Genomic DNA, 17783 nt, shown 5'->3' with positions numbered 1-17783 from the left:
CAGTCCGGCTTTAGGACCCGGGGGGCTCCAGAAGAAAGACTGAACTTTTTTTTTTAAGTCGGCTCCGACTTTCCCAACTTTCCGGAACTTCCCTACCCCTCCCAGGTCTCTCAGCCCCAGGGTACGGGTGGGGGGAAATCTGGAGGGCTTTGTGGTGCTTTCCTTGTACTCTAAAGCTATCAGCCTGGCCCTCCTCCTCCAATTCCACACCCCTTCCCCCCACTCCCACCCCGCCAGCTCAGCCTCCCCAGCCCCCATTCCACGTGGACCAGCCAGGGCGGGGGTGAGGATGGAGGACAGGAAGAGGGGGAGCCAGCTCTGGGAGGAGGGGGGCGAAGGAGTCTGGCGGCGGCGGCGGCTCTCTCGCTCGCCCTCACTGCCGGCCGTCCCAGCTCCAGGCACCATGTTCCGCGCGGGGCGCCCCAGCCACACCGTCCTCCGGCTCCCCCTGCTGCAGTCGCTGCTGCTGCTACTGCTGCAGGCCGTGGGGAGGGGGCTGGGCCGCGCCAGCCCGGCCGGGAGCCCCCTGGAAGATGTGGTTATCGAGAGGTACCACATCCCCAGGGCCTGTCCCCGGGAAGTGCAGATGGGGGACTTTGTGCGCTACCACTACAACGGTACTTTCGAGGACGGCAAGAAGTTTGACTCGAGGTAACGGCTTGGGTGCCCCCAGACTCACCATTTCCCTTCCCGGAGCCCGGGACCAAGCTCTCTCAGTCCTGGGGTTCCCCCGTTGCTGCTTTTAAGCTGTGTCTGCATGCTCCCTACTCACACCGTGATCCCCTAACCTCAAACACAGCACCCTGGGTGGGGGGACTCCTAGACGTCCATCTCCCCAGACATCCCTGCCCTCAATTTCAAACCTTCGCCTCTCAGAAGACCCCTGTTTCTTTCACACAAACTCTCTCTGTCTCTCAGAGTGCTTGAGAATCACGGTGAACTGCTCTATTTACTTACCAGTGCTCTATTTAAAGACATAGAGGGGGTTTTCTGGTCCACAGAGTTGGGGGGAAGGGCATGGTCCCTGCTGCATGTGAATCCTCCGGTGGTCTCAGCACAGCACCCTCTACCTTTCCATCCACCCTGACTCCCTTTCTGGTTCCAGCCACAGGTTTCAGTGCCTTTGTGTTTAGAGAAGAAGAAGTAGAGTTTTGGGGGGAGGGGGAGGGGGTTTAGCAGCCAGTGGGGTAAAGCAGGTGGGCACTCTAAGACAGCAGGATGGATCAGGGAGTGCAGGGCATAGCTTGGTGTAAGGACCCTGTATGCCTACATGTCACACGGTCACACATGCCACCCTGGGCTCCTCCGAGGGTTTTCATGCCTCCCTCTCCCCGTGATCCCGCACCCTCATCTCCCTCCATCTTAGCTCGACCAGGTCAGTGCTGTCGCCCATCTTGCCAGCCTTGGGGTTTGAGAGATGGGTTTCTGGTCTGTGTCCAGGCTTTCCGTCTGCTCTGGCAAGTCCATTTTTCTCGGTGGGGGCAGGGCCGTACGCCAGGCCAGCCTCAGTTAAACCTTGGGTCCAGGTCGCACACACAACTCGGCCTATAGAGGTTAGTGGCTTTGGAGGCGAGCAGTTTATTGGGTAAGAACACGAACTCCTGAGACCAAGACCCTGGACTCAAACCCAGGCTGTGATCATGGACGAGGAGTTTTGCCTCTTTAAGCTTTACTTTCCTCATCTGAAAACAAGGAGATTAAAAAACAGTCTGGAAAACTGCATCCCTCCTTCCTAAGGCTGATGTTAGGACTCAAGACGATGAATGAACGTGAACTTCACACAGTACCTTACGGTCTGCAAGCGGGTTCAGTACCCATTGATTAGCCTTGACTCTGGGGAGAACTTTGGTAGTGTTTAACTGGTAGAAGCTTCTTGCCATGCTTGGGCTCTCACAACGGCACTGTGGAGGAAGCAGGCCGTACAACCAGCTCGGTGGGCAAAATGAGGCATAGGCAGTAGACAGGAGTACAGCTGTGAGCCTGTGGCCACCCAGGAGTGGAGGGGGGGTTGGGAGTTGGAGAATGGCCTCCCTATCGGGGATTCTGATAGGGACTCTTGGACCCAGGTTGCATCCAAGCAGTGCTGAGCTTGGAAAACTTTCACAACCCATGACAGCTTCCATCAAAATAATAATCTCCCATCTTTCCTTAACTTCTTAAAACTTAAACCTAACTAAATCAAGTAAAAGCCATGGCGATTTTAGAGTAGCCTTTTTCAAAATTGAAAACCAATCCCTATCCCCAGCCAGCTCTGCTTTTCCCTTCCTTTCTTCTGTGAATTGATGGTGCAGTGGCCCAAACGTGGGCTTTGGAGTTCAACAGACCAAACATTAGCTGTGTGACCTTGGGCAAATCATTTGGTCTCTCAAGTCTCAATTTTTCTCGTAAGAAAAATGAAATCAATAATGCCCGTTTCGGGAATTCCCTGGTGGTCCAGTGGTTAGGACTCGGCGCTTTCACTGCTGTGGCCCGGCTTGGCCCGGCTTTGATCCCTGGTGGGGGAACTAAGATCTCACAAGCTGCATGGTGCGGCAAATAATAATAATAATAATAATGCCCACCTCACAGGGAGAGAATTAAATAAGATAATGCATGCAGGGACTTCCCTGGTGGTCCAACGGTTAAGGCTCCGCGCTCCCAATGCAGGGGGCCCGGGTTCGATCCCTGGTCAGGGAACTAGATTCCGCATGCCACAACTAAGAACCCACATGCCGCAACTAAAAGATCCCGCATGCCGCAACGAAGATCCCAAGTGCCACAGCTAAAGATGCGGCACAGCCAAATAAATAAATATTTTTAAAAAGATAATGAATGCAAAATGCCAACCATTTCTTCGGCCTTATCATTTAAGTGCTGGATAACTGGTCTCCCCCCCCACACACACACCCCCACCCCGCCCTGGGTCTGCACTTCCCACTCCTTTTCTGTCAGCAGATAGCAGCAGCAGATGGGACTGCTGGCACCATCCCCCCACCCCAGGGTAGATAAAAGCCCCTGGCCTCCTGGAGGACTTCCTTTCATAACAGCCCATCCTATTAAGGCGGGAGTCACGCGCATCTAGGAGGGAGGCTTGAAGAGTTGAGGAGCCTGTGGACCTGCACCTTTGTGTAGGGAGGGGGATGGTGTGTGTGTGTGTGCGCGCACGCGCGCACTTGTGCACCTGTGCATGTATGTGACCATGGGCAGAGGCCACTGTATCCCACCTGTCCCCTCCCTCCCCAGCTATGACCGCCACGCCTTGGTGGCCATCGTGGTGGGCGTGGGACGCCTCATCACCGGCATGGACCGAGGCCTCATGGGCATGTGCGTCAATGAGCGGCGACGCCTCATCGTGCCTCCGCACCTCGGCTATGGCAGCATCGGCGTGGGTGAGGAGAGCCGGGGCCCAGGCATGGGGGGGGGAGGAGACCAGGAGGCAGAAGCAAGGGCTCAGGGCCGGAAAACTGAAGCTCAGAGAGGGAGAGCGGCTTTCCAAGGTCACGCCGCATGCGCCGCAGAATGAATAGCGCGGCAGGTCTGGGACTAGACTTTTCCGTCTCTTGCCCCTGGGGCGGGAGGAAGGGCAATAATAGGGCCCTGGGTAGGATCCTAGCTTGACCTGGGAGAAGGGGAACTAAGGATGGTGGAGTGGGAGGCCAAGCAGGATGCTCAGACCTCCACTCCACCCCCCACTCTGGGGGCTGCACCAAACGCAGCGGGGCTTATTCCCCCGGATGCCACCCTCTACTTTGATGTGGTCCTGCTGGATGTGTGGAACAAGGCGGACACTGTGCAGGTGAGCACCTTGCTGCGCCCGCCCCACTGCCCCCGCATGGTCCAGGACAGCGACTTTGTCCGCTACCACTACAACGGCACGCTGCTGGATGGCACTGCCTTCGACACCAGGTAAGGGCTGGAAGGAGCCCTGGGGCGCCAGGGACTGTGGCACGCAGCGGAGAGTCGGGGGCCTTCCTGCCTCTCCCACCAACAGCAGCCTCACCCCTACCTCATCCTCTGCAGCTACAGTAGAGGTGGCACTTACGACACCTACGTGGGCTCTGGCTGGCTGATCAAGGGCATGGACCAGGGGCTGCTGGGCATGTGTCCTGGAGAGAGAAGGAAGATCGTCATCCCTCCATTCCTGGCCTATGGCGAGAAAGGCTATGGTGAGGGCAAGCAGGGACTTGGGCTGCCACATATAGTTGTTCAGGTTGAGTACTGCACAAGGACACCCAGCCAGGGAGGCAAGTAGTGATGCAATCTAGCCCTTGGTGGTCACCTCACTAAGAAGGGGTGCTTGGCTGGTTAGGACTCGGCACTATCACTGCTGGGGTCCGGGTTCAATCCCTGGTTGGGGAACTGGGATTCCGGAAGCCTCGAAGCACAGCCAAAAAACAAAAGGTGCTTTATTCCGATTCACACAAAGCCTCATACGGGCTGGTGGTGGCCCTGGGGAGAGCTCAGCTCAGGCCTCACAGGGGCAGAACCGGGGCTGCTGATGGGCGTCAAAGGCTCTGGAAAGCAGGGTTAGCACCTTTTTGCACGGTGCTCACATAGGCCTTCCTGAGTGGAAGAGCCCTGCTTTGCTCTCCACGTGTATGGTTCAAGCCTATCCCTTCCCCAGGGACTGTGATCCCCCCGCAGGCCTCCCTGGTCTTCCAAGTCCTACTGATTGACGTCCACAACCCAAAGGACGCGGTTCAGCTGGAGACACTGGAGCTGCCACCTGGCTGCGTCCGGAGAGCCGTGGCTGGGGACTTCATGCGTTACCACTACAACGGCTCCCTGATGGATGGTACCCTCTTTGACTCCAGGTCCGGGGGGTCCTGAGGACGACGGTGGGGGCTGGGGGCGGCTCTGTGCTGCAGGAAGGGCGGGGCCGCTGTGACTCTCTTGCCCGCCTCCCCGCCTTGTATGTATTGCAGCTACTCCCGAAACCGCACCTACAATACCTATGTGGGGCAGGGCTATGTCATCCCAGGGATGGACCGGGGGCTGCAGGGCTCGTGCATGGGGGAGCGCCGGAGAATCACCATCCCCCCCCACCTTGCCTATGGGGAGAACGGGACTGGTAGGCATGCTCCCTGTTCCCCAAGCCAACACCGCAGTTCCTCCTGACCTTCCCCCTGATGGGCAGGGGCAAAGGGGGCGGATTCCAGCCATTGCTCTGCCCCTCTCATCGAAAAAACTGGTCCCCCACCCAACTCCTGCCACAAGGACTCCATCCTTTTCTCCAGGGGGCAGTCCCCCACTTCTCCCCTTCCACACTGGAGAAAGGCAGCAGACTCCTGAGCTTGGGGAGGGAGGGTGGTTATGGAAGAACAGAAACAGCATAGCCCTGGGAAGCAAAGAGACCTGGATTTGAGTCCCAGCTTTGCTGGAAGCCTTTGTTTGCTCACCTGTAAAATGGACCTAATCACATCGATCAGCAGGGTGAGTTATTGGGAGGTTGCAAGATACATATGGAAAAGGCTTTCCAGCTGGCGTGCCCCTCCCCTCCCCTGCCTCCTCACCACCACAGAGTACATTAGAAGAGCTGACTATGTAGACAAACATCCCATCCCATCCTTGTTTAAAACCCCAGGATGGGGAAGGTCTGGGGCCTCCATGGAGACCTAGAGCAGCCCCTCCTAGACTCCAGCTGATCCACGCCCCCATTCTGGCCCCAGGAGACAAGATCCCTGGCTCTGCTGTGCTGATCTTCGACGTCCACATCATCGACTTCCACAACCCTGCAGATCCAGTGGAAATCAAGACACTGTCCCGGCCCCTGGAGGCCTGTAACGAGACGGCCAGGCTTGGGGACTTCGTTCGCTACCACTACAACTGCTCTCTGCTGGACGGCACCAAGCTCTTCTCCTCGTGGGTCCGGGGCAGGGCCAGGGCTGGGCAGGCGGGTGGGCCTAGCAGCACCCCTGACCCTTCCTCCCTAAGTTCCCATCTAAGCTGAAATTCTTAAGTCCACAGGCAGAGGGAGGGTGAAGTAAGCAGTAGGGGAGCTGCTAGTTCCACTCAGTGGAGGGAAATGAGCAGGGAGAGATGAGCCCCCGGCCACACTGCAGGGCAGTTACGAGATAAGGGGATTGATCCTATCTCTGCACTGCTGGGTCCCCGCACCCTGCCCTGGGCCTGCCAGGGACCAGGATGAGCACTGACCTGGGAATCTGCTCTCCCCCCAGCCACGACTACGGGGCCCCTCAGGAGGCGACTCTGGGCGCCCACAAGGTGATCGAAGGTCTGGACACAGGCCTGCAGGGCATGTGTGTGGGAGAGAGGCGGCAGCTGGTGGTCCCTCCGCACCTGGCCCATGGAGAGAGCGGAGGTGAGCAGAGACTGGCCTGATGGCTTTCCTCCTCCCCTCTGCCCCCGCCCCCTGGAGCCTGGATGGCTGCGGGCAGGAGTGAGTGAGGCCTTCCCAATGCTTCCCATTCCATGCCCCACTCTCCAGCCGCCAAGGCAGGAGCTGAGGCCTGTAGGCTGGGAGCGCACTGGGCAGGCAGTGAAGCCGGGCCCAGACCCTTCCCTCTCTCTACTCCTCCCCTCCCTCCAGCCCGGGGGGTTCCTGGAAGTGCTGTGCTCCTGTTTGAGGTGGAGCTGATGTCCCGGGAGGATGGGCTGCCCACAGGCTACCTGTTTGTGTGGCACGAAGACCCTCCTGCCAACCTGTTTGAAGACATGGACCTCAACAAGGATGGCGAGGTGCCCCCGGAGGAGGTGGGTGAGGAGTTCACCCCTAGTAATCCCTCCCACGCTGTCACCTGGCAGGAGCCACCTTGCACGGTGGCATCTAACGAGAACACAGTGTGTGTCCACCATCCTGTCTGCACCCGTCTTGCTGCCCTTCTGCGGGTCAGTGTGCCTTAAGCCCCTCCTCCCGCCTTCACCTCTGGCACATGCAGCCCATCGCCCCGTGGCTGCCCGACCCTGGGCACGCCCTCCGCCCCCGCCCCCCTCAGGACGCAGCACCAACCAGCTCCTCTCCTCAGTCCTCGCTGGAAGGCCTCCACCTGGGGACCCGTCCCAAGATGAGCACAGCTGCTCAGGCAGGACGCTCTCTCCCCTCCCCTTGGCTCTCCTGGCTGCAGTTCTCCACCTTCATCAAGGCTCAAGTCAGTGAGGGCAAGGGACGCCTCCTGCCTGGCCAGGACCCTGAGAAAACCATAGGAGACATGTTCCAGAACCAGGATCGCAACCAGGATGGGAACATCACCGCTGAGGAGCTCAAGCTGAAGTCGGACGAAGACCAGGAGCGGGTCCACGAGGAGCTCTGAAGGGCCGGGGCCTGGGCCCAACTGCAAAGGTCGTCTAGGGGGACAGCGGGCAGTGGGGCCGACTTCCCAACAGTCACCCTCCCTGCTGGCATGAGGTCTGGAAGTTTCTAGAAAGTGGTCAGAGGGGACAACTCTGGTTTTCCCACTGCCCGAGAGTAAAATCCACAGCACAGATCTCTATTTGGTTTTTCTCTCCCAGCCCCAAACCCCTTCCTTAAAAGTTTTGGAATTACAAAGCCAATCTGGGGATTGGTGGAGTTTGTGGGTTGGCTGGGGTCATTGCTGGCCCCTTGCTCAGACCTCCCCTCCGTGTCACCAGACACTGAGGAAGGCCAAGCTCATCATTTCCTTCTCTCCCCAAACTTCCCCTTTACCTGTACTTTTCCTCACCATCCTCAACCCGCACCCCCCGCCCCCGCCCACGGCCCCCATTCCTCTGTCCTGGCAGCTCCCCAGGAACATGAACCCCCAGCTTTCCTCCCTCGGCTCCGGCTGGTTCCTAGGGAAGGGGACGGTTCCGGGGGGGCAGCCCTACCTTACCTGTCCGGTTCCTTTCACCTGTCCCACGCCCCCTCGCCGCCGACCAGTGGTGGCTGAAGAGCCCCTAGGGTGCTGCACTTCAGGGCTGGGCTTTGTGTCTCCTTTTATCCCTAAAGAAGGCTGCCTTCTCTAGGGACCAAAGAACAAGAGCAAATTGAAGGGGGGTGGTATGAGGAAACCTACTTGGATGGATCTTAGGGCTACGAAATCCTTGGTTCGGGGCTGAGATAAATGTGGAAAAGGGGCTCATTATTGAGGGGTGAGGGGGGGTGGGCAGAGCTCTGCACACTCAAAAGGCTAAACTGGTGTCAGACCCCCTTCTCCTTTGTGCCAAATAAAACACGTCCGAAACCAAAGTCCTCGGGATGCAGTCTTTCTTGATTGGTGGCGGGAAGCTTAGACCCAAGTGTTGGGAGGAAGGGGAGCAAGGCAGGCCATCTCCATGGCCCTTCAGCTCAAGACCCTGTGTCCCTAGGTCTCAGCCTCCTGCCTCCCTGAGGCCCAGCTGGGGCCCTCACCATGGAGGGAGGCTGGGGGGTACGTGTCCACAGAGAGGGGCCTGCAGGGGAGGCCTGGAGACATGATCCTGATCTCCTCAGGGTCCCAGCTGAATGGAAAAACAAGTTCCCTGAACTCAAACACAACATGCAAAGCTCAGGGGTTAAATTAAACCACACAGGTCAGATTCCCCTTTCACACAGACCGTTTCTAATATGGCGACGTTCCCACCTCTCCCTGCTCCTGGCCGCCAGCTGTTACCACCTGCCTGGTGCTTCTCCCTCCTGCCAGAGAGAAAGGTAATGGAGTTCAAACCTCTGGTGTCCTGAGGAAGGAGTTGCTTCAGCCACTCATCAGGCCATCTGCCCTCACCTGCCTGGCTGGACTCTGGCCAGTGCGACAGAGGTGACCCAAGCCATCCAAGGGGGTGGGGTGGGGGGGATGCTTGGGAGAGAAAATGACTGGATTCACACCCCAAACTGCCCCCACAAGCACCGAGCTCTTGCCCAAGATCCCCCGAGAGGCGGAGCTGCTCCCCACGGTCGCCAGCGACTGATACTCCCTGGTCCCAAAGCACAGAAAGCACCTCGGGGTCGACAGAGGTGACGGCCTCAGATGATGACCACCCTCCCCCAAGCCTAACAGGACAGCCTGAACTAAGTCCGTGTGGAGGCAGCGTGATGCAGAAGAGGAGGCTGGCTCTGTCGGAAACACTGCAACCCCAGTGTTAGAAAGGACTGGTCCTTTCTAAGTGGAAAAGGACCCCTGTGAGGATGAAACGTACCTCATGCAGGACCCCTGTGAGGATGAAACGGCACCTGCAGCACCTGGGTGCACACAGCTGGCCCATCACTTTCTCTGCTGAGCTGCAGACAAACACAACTTACCAGCCACCAGGCAGGCGGATGAGGGAACGGATCCGACCACCCTGAGCACCGAGCACCGGCTCCCTTCAGGTCCCGACTCAACCACCCTCAAGTCGTGCACTTTAGTGGCCGTGGAGGAGGAGGAAGGACAGGAGCCAAGGGCCCCAGTGAAAATCCACACTCATATGCATCACTTTAGGGACCCATAGAGAGGGGGCTCTGCATCCAGGGCCGGCCAAGCTCAGCTGATCCCTGCTGAATTTCACGTTTAACGGCTGCACGAGAATCAAGTCAAACCATTCCAGGCCAGAAACACACCCTTCCGACCCTGCCTGCCCACCGTGATGCCCACAGATACACTAGGCTGTGCTCGCTGTGCTCAGTGTCTCCTGGGCTAATTCAGGGGTTTTCAAACTGTGTTCCGTGGAGCTCTAGCAGCTTCTCGGAGGTTCCTGCGCCTCCAGAACCAGGAGGTACAGGCTCTGCCCCGCCCCCACCCCAATCGGAACAGCTCTGTGTTTTCCTTTTTTTATTTTGATCTGTTTCACATATTAGATTTGTTTGAAGAGCAGCTTCCCATGTTAAAAAATACTGGAAAAAAGATTCCCTGGACCAAATGATTCCTAAAGTGCTAACACTGTGTAGGTCCAGCTCATCTGGAATGGCTTTTGCTGCCCTCCGGGCTGGCAGGGCTCCCTCAAGGCTCTGCAGAACACAAGCCACGAAGCCAGGGAAAGGGGGAGGGAGGGGCGTGGGCCAGCAGCTCCCGGCCGCCCGGACTCTTCTCTGCAGCACAGGCAGGAGCAGTGCTCAGAGCAGAGTAGCCTTCCGGTGAAGCCCGTCCGCATCACAGCCCGCGGGGCCTGACCCCGGCCCGCCCTCAGGAGCCCTGCATCTCTGTCCAGTCCCTCTGCTGCAGGATGTAATGCAGCAGCCCGTTGACCACGTCCAGCGTCTCATCCTTCTCCAGCACGATGTCATACGAGTCCATGTAGCGCTCCCGCTGCTCCTCCACCTGCCGGGGGAGCAGAGACCGAGAGTCCCCCAGCGCCCTGCCCTCCGCGTTGTCCGCTGTTGCCCACCTGGGGCTGGGGAAGAGGGCATTCAAGCTGCGACTCCCCAGGAGGAGCTCAAGGTCACCGGGACCTGCCCTTTGGAGACACAGATGGCCATGGATGCAGGCCGCCACAATTAACCCTTGGGTCAGTGCCAAAAGGACCATCACAACCATTAGAAACAAAAACTATCAGACGTTACCTCTAATCTATCTGGATTGAATCTTCATGAGGCTTCAGCACCTGCCGGCTGAGGGTGAGAACTGGAGGCCTTCTAGCCTGATGCCATACTGTGCCCCTCTGTGACCTTATGTTTTCACCCCTGTCAACCTCTGGTCTGTTCCTATGCTTTCCTTCTCTAAATTATAAACCCACATCCTGAATACCAACATCTCCCATCTCAATCATGCCTTACTGGTATGATTTAGGAGGACTGGTAATCAGCCCAACCACTTTCTAAACTATGTCACCTTGGGCAAGTTACTGAACCCCCTTGCCTCAGTTTCCTCATTTGTAAACTGGGTATAACAGTCACTACCTCAGAGTATGACTGCACAGATGAACTGGGTTAACGTGCGCAGCACTCGGTAAGTGTGGGCTGATGACGTGCTCTGACCTCTGGGTCACGCCGTGTGCTTCGTGCACAGCTGTAACCACTGGGTATTTCTTCTGTTTCCTATGAGACTATGGCTTGTGTCTGACCTCTGTGCCTCTCGTACTTCACACAGGGTCCAGCCCACAGAAGGTGTTCAATAAGCACCCGTTAACAGGAATGAAGGAGAAGCCAGCCATGGAGAACCCGGGTCTCCTACCTACCTTGTCATTTAGGAAGCCAACCTTGAGAATGTTCTCCACGCCAGGAACCCCATCGGCCATGGTGAGGTCCCCCATGGAGTCTCCCAGCAGGAGGATGTTGGTTTTGCCCTGAAGCTGCTCGAAGTAACCAGAGTTCTCGCACACGGAGCTGTTCTTGTTGTAGGTGTGTATGAGCTGGCCCTTGAATCCCTTTAGGAAGCCCTAAATAATCAAGACAAGAGACAGACAGAAGGACTACAAGGACCCATTCGGGACCAGTGTTCCACTGTCTCTGCCACAGAGGAAAGGGAATCCTGAAAGCCACAGATAATGCCAGAACTTCATTGTGATCCAACTAGGGGCCAGCAAGCTAGGGCCCGTGGACTAGATTTGGCCTATTTTTGTAAATTGCTTTGCTGGTCCATTTGTTTACATCTTGTCTACGGGTGCTTTTTTGTGTGACAGAGTAGCTGTGACAGAGATCATATTGCCCGCAAAGCCCGAGATACTTACTACCTGGTCTTTTACAGAAAAAGTTTACAACCCCTGGTTTAAATTAACAGGAACCATCAAATATTGTTGATCGCCTACTCTGGTGAAAGCATGAAGCCCGTGATACAAGCGCTGCCTGGCTACATGTGCGCTAACCTCAGCTGTGGGCCACACCCTAACCACAGGTCAAAGGGATGAAAATTCCAGCCTTGGTTTTAAGGGGAAGAAGTCAGAACACGGGTGAGTCAGAGCAGCCCACCTCTGGCTCAAGAAAAACAAGTCCAAGTCCCAGCCCTTGAGTACCTAGGATGGCACACGAGCCATGACAGTGACACGGGGCCTGGCCGAGCCCTAAACTCAGTCCTCCCTGGCAGAGTCGACTGTCAGCCAACACCCAAGAGTGGGTCCTTCAAAAGCGACTGTCTTTAGCTGGCACTAATAAATAAATAACTGCCGAGGGCAAAGAAGGTGGTATGCCTTCCCTCCCCCCTCCCCCATCAGGGTTAACATTTAGGGTGAAGCACCCTGGCTGGCGGTCCCCACCCCTCTTCCAGCCCCAGCTCACATCTTCATCAAACTCCATGTAGTTAGAGACGATGTGGATGTTCGGGTGGAACACTTTCCTCTGCCGCATGATTTCTTCCAGGATATCCCCAACGCCCGCGGAGAAGATGAAAAGGGGAACGCTGTTCTGGGAGAGGGTGTTGAAGAACGTCTTGTATCCATCCCTGAAGTGACATGAACGGTTCTGAAATGGCACTGCCTCTGCGACTGTTCTTTATTTTCTATTTGGGTTACATCTTTAACATTTTTAAAAAACATTTTAAATTGTGGTATAAAATACATACAGTAAATTATTAAAGTGCACTAATCTTAAGTGTTCAGCTCAGTTAATATTTACATATGTTCACACACATGTACTTACTAATCAGGTCAAGATTCCCTCATGTTCCTTCCCAGTCGATGCCATCGCCCCCATTTTGACTTCACATCACCATTGATTTGCTCTCCCTGCCCCTGAACTTCATATACACCATATAACCACATTTTTTGTTTGTTTGTTTGTTTGTTTGTTTCTGTATTATTGTGCCTGAGCAAAATACAACCAGGTAGCTATCCTGAGGCAGCGTCACTGGGGAACACCTCCAACCCACCCAGGCACTTACTGGGTTTGCACGTGTCTACTCTCCTCGCTTTCCACGAGCTAGCCTCTCTCCCCAATCAGGACACACAATCCTTGAGGGAAGGCACCCGTGTGGACTCCTTCCTCTACGTGCCCTCATCCCTCCTCCAGTAAAGAACGCTCCAGCAGACAGCTGCACTGTGAAGGCCACGGAAGATCAAGGGCCCTAGGTCAGCCAACTCCCATGTCTGGATAAAGAACGCCAGTCGCCATGGGGACCCCAAAAGTCTGTTTATCATTGGGAAGAATGAGCTAGACGCTGTTTGTTCCAGGAGATGGAGCCCTGGTCATATTCACACCACATCCACTACCAGCAGACTGCATCCTGGGACACACCCAAGGATAGAAAATTCTCTGGCTGTGTCCAGAGAGGACAAGCAAGACCTTCTCCACGTCATCTACTCATGGTGCTCGATCGCTTCTGACTCTCCCAGCAACCGACTCCTCTTTGATTCTTCCCAGCCTCTCTTTTGTGAGCAAACCCATCGCAAACAGTCTGGCAGAAACATTTTCCAGAGCAGGCAGCTCACCTAAGCATTGCGTTGGACTCTCTCACCACCTGGGCTATCTGAAACTTCTGAACCTTCTGCTGGCACAGGAGCTCATGCGCTTTGGTCCACCTGGAAACAGACACCCCACGAAACCCCAAATTCAAACCACTAAGTAAAGTGACCTTTCCCATCTCAGGGCCGAGTCTCCTCTGGAAGTACTGACAGCGGAGGCCTCATCCTTTCCCCCAGAGCCATTTCCTGAAGGACCCTGCTTGTCCCTAAAGGAAGAGGGTGAGACAGCAACACAGCAGCAACACAAGAGCTGGGCAAGTTGCTGCTGATGTCAAAGCTCTTCTGAATCCCTTCCTCTGTGACCCCACTCTATGGAGAACTGGGGCTTTGCCCAGTGATACTGGTTTCCTTAGGAGGGTTATTGCCCCAAAGCACTTATTGCCCCAAACTAAGGGGCTTCTAACTCATTCCAAGGATACTTGGTGAGCCCTCTACTCTAGCAGTAGCCACACGTAGCCTGGCTTTATCTGGACAATTTGTTCTAGCAGCTGCGCTTGTGGCCTTCAGTTAAGCATTCAGTAAGGTAAAGGAGCCTGCATCTGACCAAAGCTCAGGAAAAATACGCCCCCGTCCAGACCAAGCATCGTGAGGGCCAGGGGCGTTTCACCACCACCATCACTTACCATTCCACCATGTCAGGTAACTTCTCTTTGATGGTCCGGTGTGGGTCAATCTCAATTGGGTAATAGTGGTGGAAGAGCGCTTTGAGCTGTGACATCGAAATGAAGAGAAAAGCCGTTTAGTCCACATCAAGTTTTCCCCAGCAGAGTCCTACAGTCCAGCATGAGAAAAAAGTCACCTAGAAGATGCAACTCCAGGTAAGGGAGTGACTGGAGCTGCAGAGCCGGCCATCCCTCTGCACTCCCGCTTAATCAGTAAGAACTGATTTAACGCTGTATTTCCCAAAATGTGGTACATTTTCTCAGGTGGTAGGCAAGATAACTTTTGGGGGGGGCGTACATGGATAAAAACACTTTTCATTTTAGTGGTTTGGGATTCATTTTAATGTATGTCGGAAAAAAAGAAAACTAGAATAGCACACTCATGCTTTCATGAAGATTGCTCCTTTCTTTTGCAAGTTAACTGCATTCAGATCTTTAAAGGCAGGGTAATTTACACAGATCTGGCAAAAATCATTCAAGTGAACTAGAAGACTGGAGCTTGGGACACAGCATGTTAGGGGATAACTCCATCGCACTGCCAATGTCAGGTGGACAACCTCACGGGGAGCATCTCTGTGCACCTCCTCTGGCTAAGGTCACCTTCCACATGCCAGGACCTTCCACAATCTAGGGAGGCTGCTTCAGGGATCATGTGTCACATGGGCTCAGTCAGTAACAGTGCCCAATAAAAATGAGAATTGACTGAGTAAAAAATTTTAATTTTAATACGTGCATGGTGTCGGAATATTATGAGATCAAATGGAGTCCCTGACCATCAGTCCAAAAGAGGGTTAAATACAAAGAGTGACAGAGACAGAAAGCTCCTAAAATGTATTAAGATTCTCAATGGTTCCTTGAGTGTGAGAACATTTTTCTGAAAGTATAACAGAATTCAACAGAATATAAATTTCTTTTTTTAAAAAATTTATTTATTTTATTTTTGGCTGTGTTGGGTCTTCGTTTCTGGGCTTTCTCTAGTTGCGGCAAGCGGGGGCCACTCTTCATCGCAGTGCACGGGCCTCTCACTATCGTGGCCTCTCTTGTGGAGCACAGGCTCCAGACACGCAGGCTCAGTAGTTGTGGCGCACGGGCCTAGCTGCTCCGCGGCATGTGGGATCCTCCCAGACCAGGGCTCGAACCCGTGTCCCCTGCATTGGCAGGCAGATTCTGAACCACTGCGTCACCAGGGAAACCCCCAGAATATAAATTTTTAAAAAGAAAAAAGATTTCTTACATAAATTTTGCTTTGTTAATTTCTTCAGGAACCCATCAACGCCACAAATCTTAATGTTCTCTAGCTTCTTTATCCCAGAGAGGGCATCCAAACCTATTGTCTTATTTGTGGACGTAGCTCTCTGGAAGCTGCTATGATCAGGGATGTGAGGAACCAAAAAAAGTGACCTGCCAAAGGTAATCAGTGGTGGAGCCAGAATCTACCTTAAGCTACAAGTGGCATCACCAGAGAGACAGGTGTAGAAACAGAAGAGCTATCTATAATTCACTGTCCATCTTAATAACCAGTAATCATGACAGAGTATTAGAAGATCTGACCAATATGGCAGACCAGCAGACCACTTAGTAACCAATTTGGTGAACTTCATAATCAAGTGGAACTAAATGATATAGCTCTTTAGCAGAAAGAGCTCAGCAACCTGCAGAGAAACGAGGGGCTAGCACAGCTCTGCTCTGGCAAAGAGGACACTGATGGGAAGAACGCGTAGCAAAGTAAAATGAACTCCAAGGCTACAGGGATCGCTTTACAGTATCTGTATGCATCTTATGGAAACGGGAGTTTCATACACAGATGTTAATTCAGAAGTCTTTCTTGGTACCTGCTGCCTTACCAAGAAAATTTATACTATCAAGGAAAGAGCATAATATAGAGGAAAGGGTTCGGGAACAGAATCAGATCTATGGGAAAACCAAGCTCTGCATCTTGCTGTATGACCTCGGGTACGTTGCTCAAACCTCTCCAAGCCTCTGTTTTCCCATCTGCTAAATGGAGACAGTAATGATTCTATCCACCTCTCGGAGTTGTGGGAGGGTTAAACAGCAAACATCAAAGTCTCCTATTAAGTTCTACAGATAGGAGTAAGCATATTCCAACCATCTATCATCACGTGTCTTGGCCAATAAGGAAAAGCTGTTTCAGTGTATTAAGACTAGGTCCACCTGAGCATAACAACAATTTTTAAAAAAATTAATCTTCTAAGGTCTCAACCCTGGAATCTTTGGTCCTAACCAAGAACCACTGGAAGTCGTATATGATAGCCATTCCTGAGCAGAGAAGGGAGTAACCCACCTCTTTCCGGCACTCCTCACTGATGATCTTGCTGTTATCCAGAATATCTGCAAAAACACGGAACTCCTTTTACTTGCCCCTTATAAGCCATCGTCCTGTCAAGCCCAATAAAGCAAGCTAGTATGTGACTTACTGTAAGAAGAAGGGCATCGCTTTCCATTATATGCAAACCTGCTCAAGGTCATGTCAAAATCAGAAATGACCTAAAATGCAAAAGAGAGATGAAGCCTAGACAGGCTCCTTCCAGGGTGGCCCTGTGCCAGCCAGGGAGGATGATTATGGAAGTCCAAACAGCTCAGTGCAGGTCTGCGGGCAAAGCCCTGGGGGAGTCAGGAAGCGCCGAAGGAAGAACTAATCCTAGTTAATACCTGTGCTAACCCAGAGAAGATCCAGCCTCTCTGAGGATGGGGGTGGGGACTGCAGAATCAGGACCCCTTCCACTCTTTCAATAGCACCCATCTCAATGCCCTGGTCCTTCGTAAGATGCCCCCACCTTTTGGCCCATCTACACATCTGCGTCTTCTTGGGGAGCCCACCAACCTCGGCTAGTGAGGACAAGACCCGGAGGCCTGGTGTGGGGTGCGTTCTGTCTACAGCACGACCTATTTGAAATCTAGGTTGCTGGGCAGGTGGGCTCTCCCCAAGGCAAAACAGGCTTGCCCTCGGGCAGCTGGCCATTTCTAGGGGCTGAAGGCATGCTTGCTGGTGTCCGCAGCAAAGCGGGAAGGCGCACTGGGCAGGCCACATCCCCAGCCCCCCCGCCCCCGCGGTACCTGTAAGCGGTCTCCCCCGCCCTTGCGGAGGGCGCCCACGATCTCCTGCACCCGCCCGGGCTGCCGCATCAGAACCGTGGCCTTCATCAGGGTGCTCACCTGTCCCGAGACCCGAGAGAACCGCTGACCCCGGCACCGCGTTGCGCCCAAGGGGAGGCCGGCGAGGCCGGGCCGGGGGCGCGGGGGACGAGCGGGGGCTCCGGCCGGGCCTGGGCGCCTACGGGCCGCAGTGGCGCGGCGAGGCCCAGGCGGCCCGGTGGGGGTCTCGGAGCGCCCGGGGTTTCGGGGCCCGCCCCACGCCGGTCTCCTCCTCCCGCCTCACCTCCTCCGCCATGGCGCTCGCCGGCCTGTTGGCGGCGTGGGCACAACGACCGCCCCGCGGCCTCACTGCGCAGGCGTCGCTTCCGCGGGGCGGGGTGGGGGTGAGGTGCGGGGACGGGGAACGGGTCCGGGGCGGGGGGCGGGGGGTGGGGGGTGGACGGGGAGTGTCCCAAGAGGCTGGGGTTACGTGGGTGGGTGCCACTCTTTTTAGAACAAAAACCCTAACCGGAATGGACGTTTCCAGGCTTAAGGTTTGCATGAGCAAAAGGGCGCAGATGGGAGGGGGTGTGAAGGAGCCATAAGTGAGTTCTGTTGAAGATCCAGAAGGTGCTTCCTTCACGGGCCTCGCTCCTCATCACAGAAGATGAGTGACTCAGTCCAGAGGGCAGGAGGGCCCTGGACATCTGGGCCAGAATGAAAACCCATCAGCTTTACTTCTCCCTTCTGCCTCCTCTGACTCGGTTTCCTTGAACTCAGTGTCTC

At 54.9% G+C, this 17783-nt stretch overlaps 2 protein-coding genes and 1 long non-coding RNA gene across 5 annotated transcripts; 1 reads left to right on the top strand and 2 right to left on the bottom strand.

Annotated features, from left to right (window-relative positions):
- Positions 1–133: 133 nt before the first annotated feature.
- On the top strand, positions 134–8103 carry FKBP10 (FKBP prolyl isomerase 10). Its single transcript, XM_030840282.3, has 10 exons — positions 134–651; positions 3223–3368; positions 3696–3885; positions 4000–4145; positions 4604–4793; positions 4905–5050; positions 5649–5841; positions 6159–6301; positions 6530–6693; positions 7065–8103. Exons 1-10 carry the CDS (start codon positions 290–292, stop codon positions 7248–7250), a joined length of 1866 nt encoding a protein of 621 aa, XP_030696142.1. The 5' UTR covers positions 134–289; the 3' UTR covers positions 7251–8103.
- On the bottom strand, positions 4166–8485 carry LOC132594124 (uncharacterized). The gene is made up of 3 exons (XR_009560313.1): positions 6950–8485; positions 6136–6279; positions 4166–5757 (listed from the first exon to the last, which is right to left on the bottom strand). It is a non-coding gene; the product is annotated as an uncharacterized lncRNA (long non-coding RNA).
- A 1183-nt stretch (positions 8486–9668) lies between these two features.
- NT5C3B (5'-nucleotidase, cytosolic IIIB) lies at positions 9669–17334 on the bottom strand. Of its 3 annotated transcripts, none has more exons than XM_060290387.1 (9): positions 17302–17328; positions 16980–17078; positions 16340–16409; positions 16207–16253; positions 13866–13951; positions 13210–13299; positions 12062–12224; positions 11026–11226; positions 9669–10169 (listed from the first exon to the last, which is right to left on the bottom strand). In XM_060290387.1, the coding sequence occupies exons 1-9, from the start codon at positions 17311–17313 to the stop codon at positions 10035–10037; spliced, it is 903 nt and encodes a 300-aa protein (XP_060146370.1). In that variant the 5' UTR covers positions 17314–17328; the 3' UTR covers positions 9669–10034. The 3 variants fall into 3 exon arrangements, with proteins under 3 accessions (XP_060146370.1, XP_030696145.1, XP_060146371.1); XM_060290388.1 differs by having other exon boundaries at positions 10168–10305; XM_030840285.3 differs by lacking the exon at positions 16980–17078 and having other exon boundaries at positions 17079–17334.
- Positions 17335–17783: the final 449 nt, after the last annotated feature.

The sequence above is a fragment of the Globicephala melas genome, chromosome 20 (assembly GCF_963455315.2).
Source record: "Globicephala melas chromosome 20, mGloMel1.2, whole genome shotgun sequence".
In the NCBI taxonomy this organism is placed as follows: domain Eukaryota; kingdom Metazoa; phylum Chordata; class Mammalia; order Artiodactyla; family Delphinidae; genus Globicephala; species Globicephala melas.
This window is presented reverse-complemented; position numbering and strand designations above follow the sequence as displayed.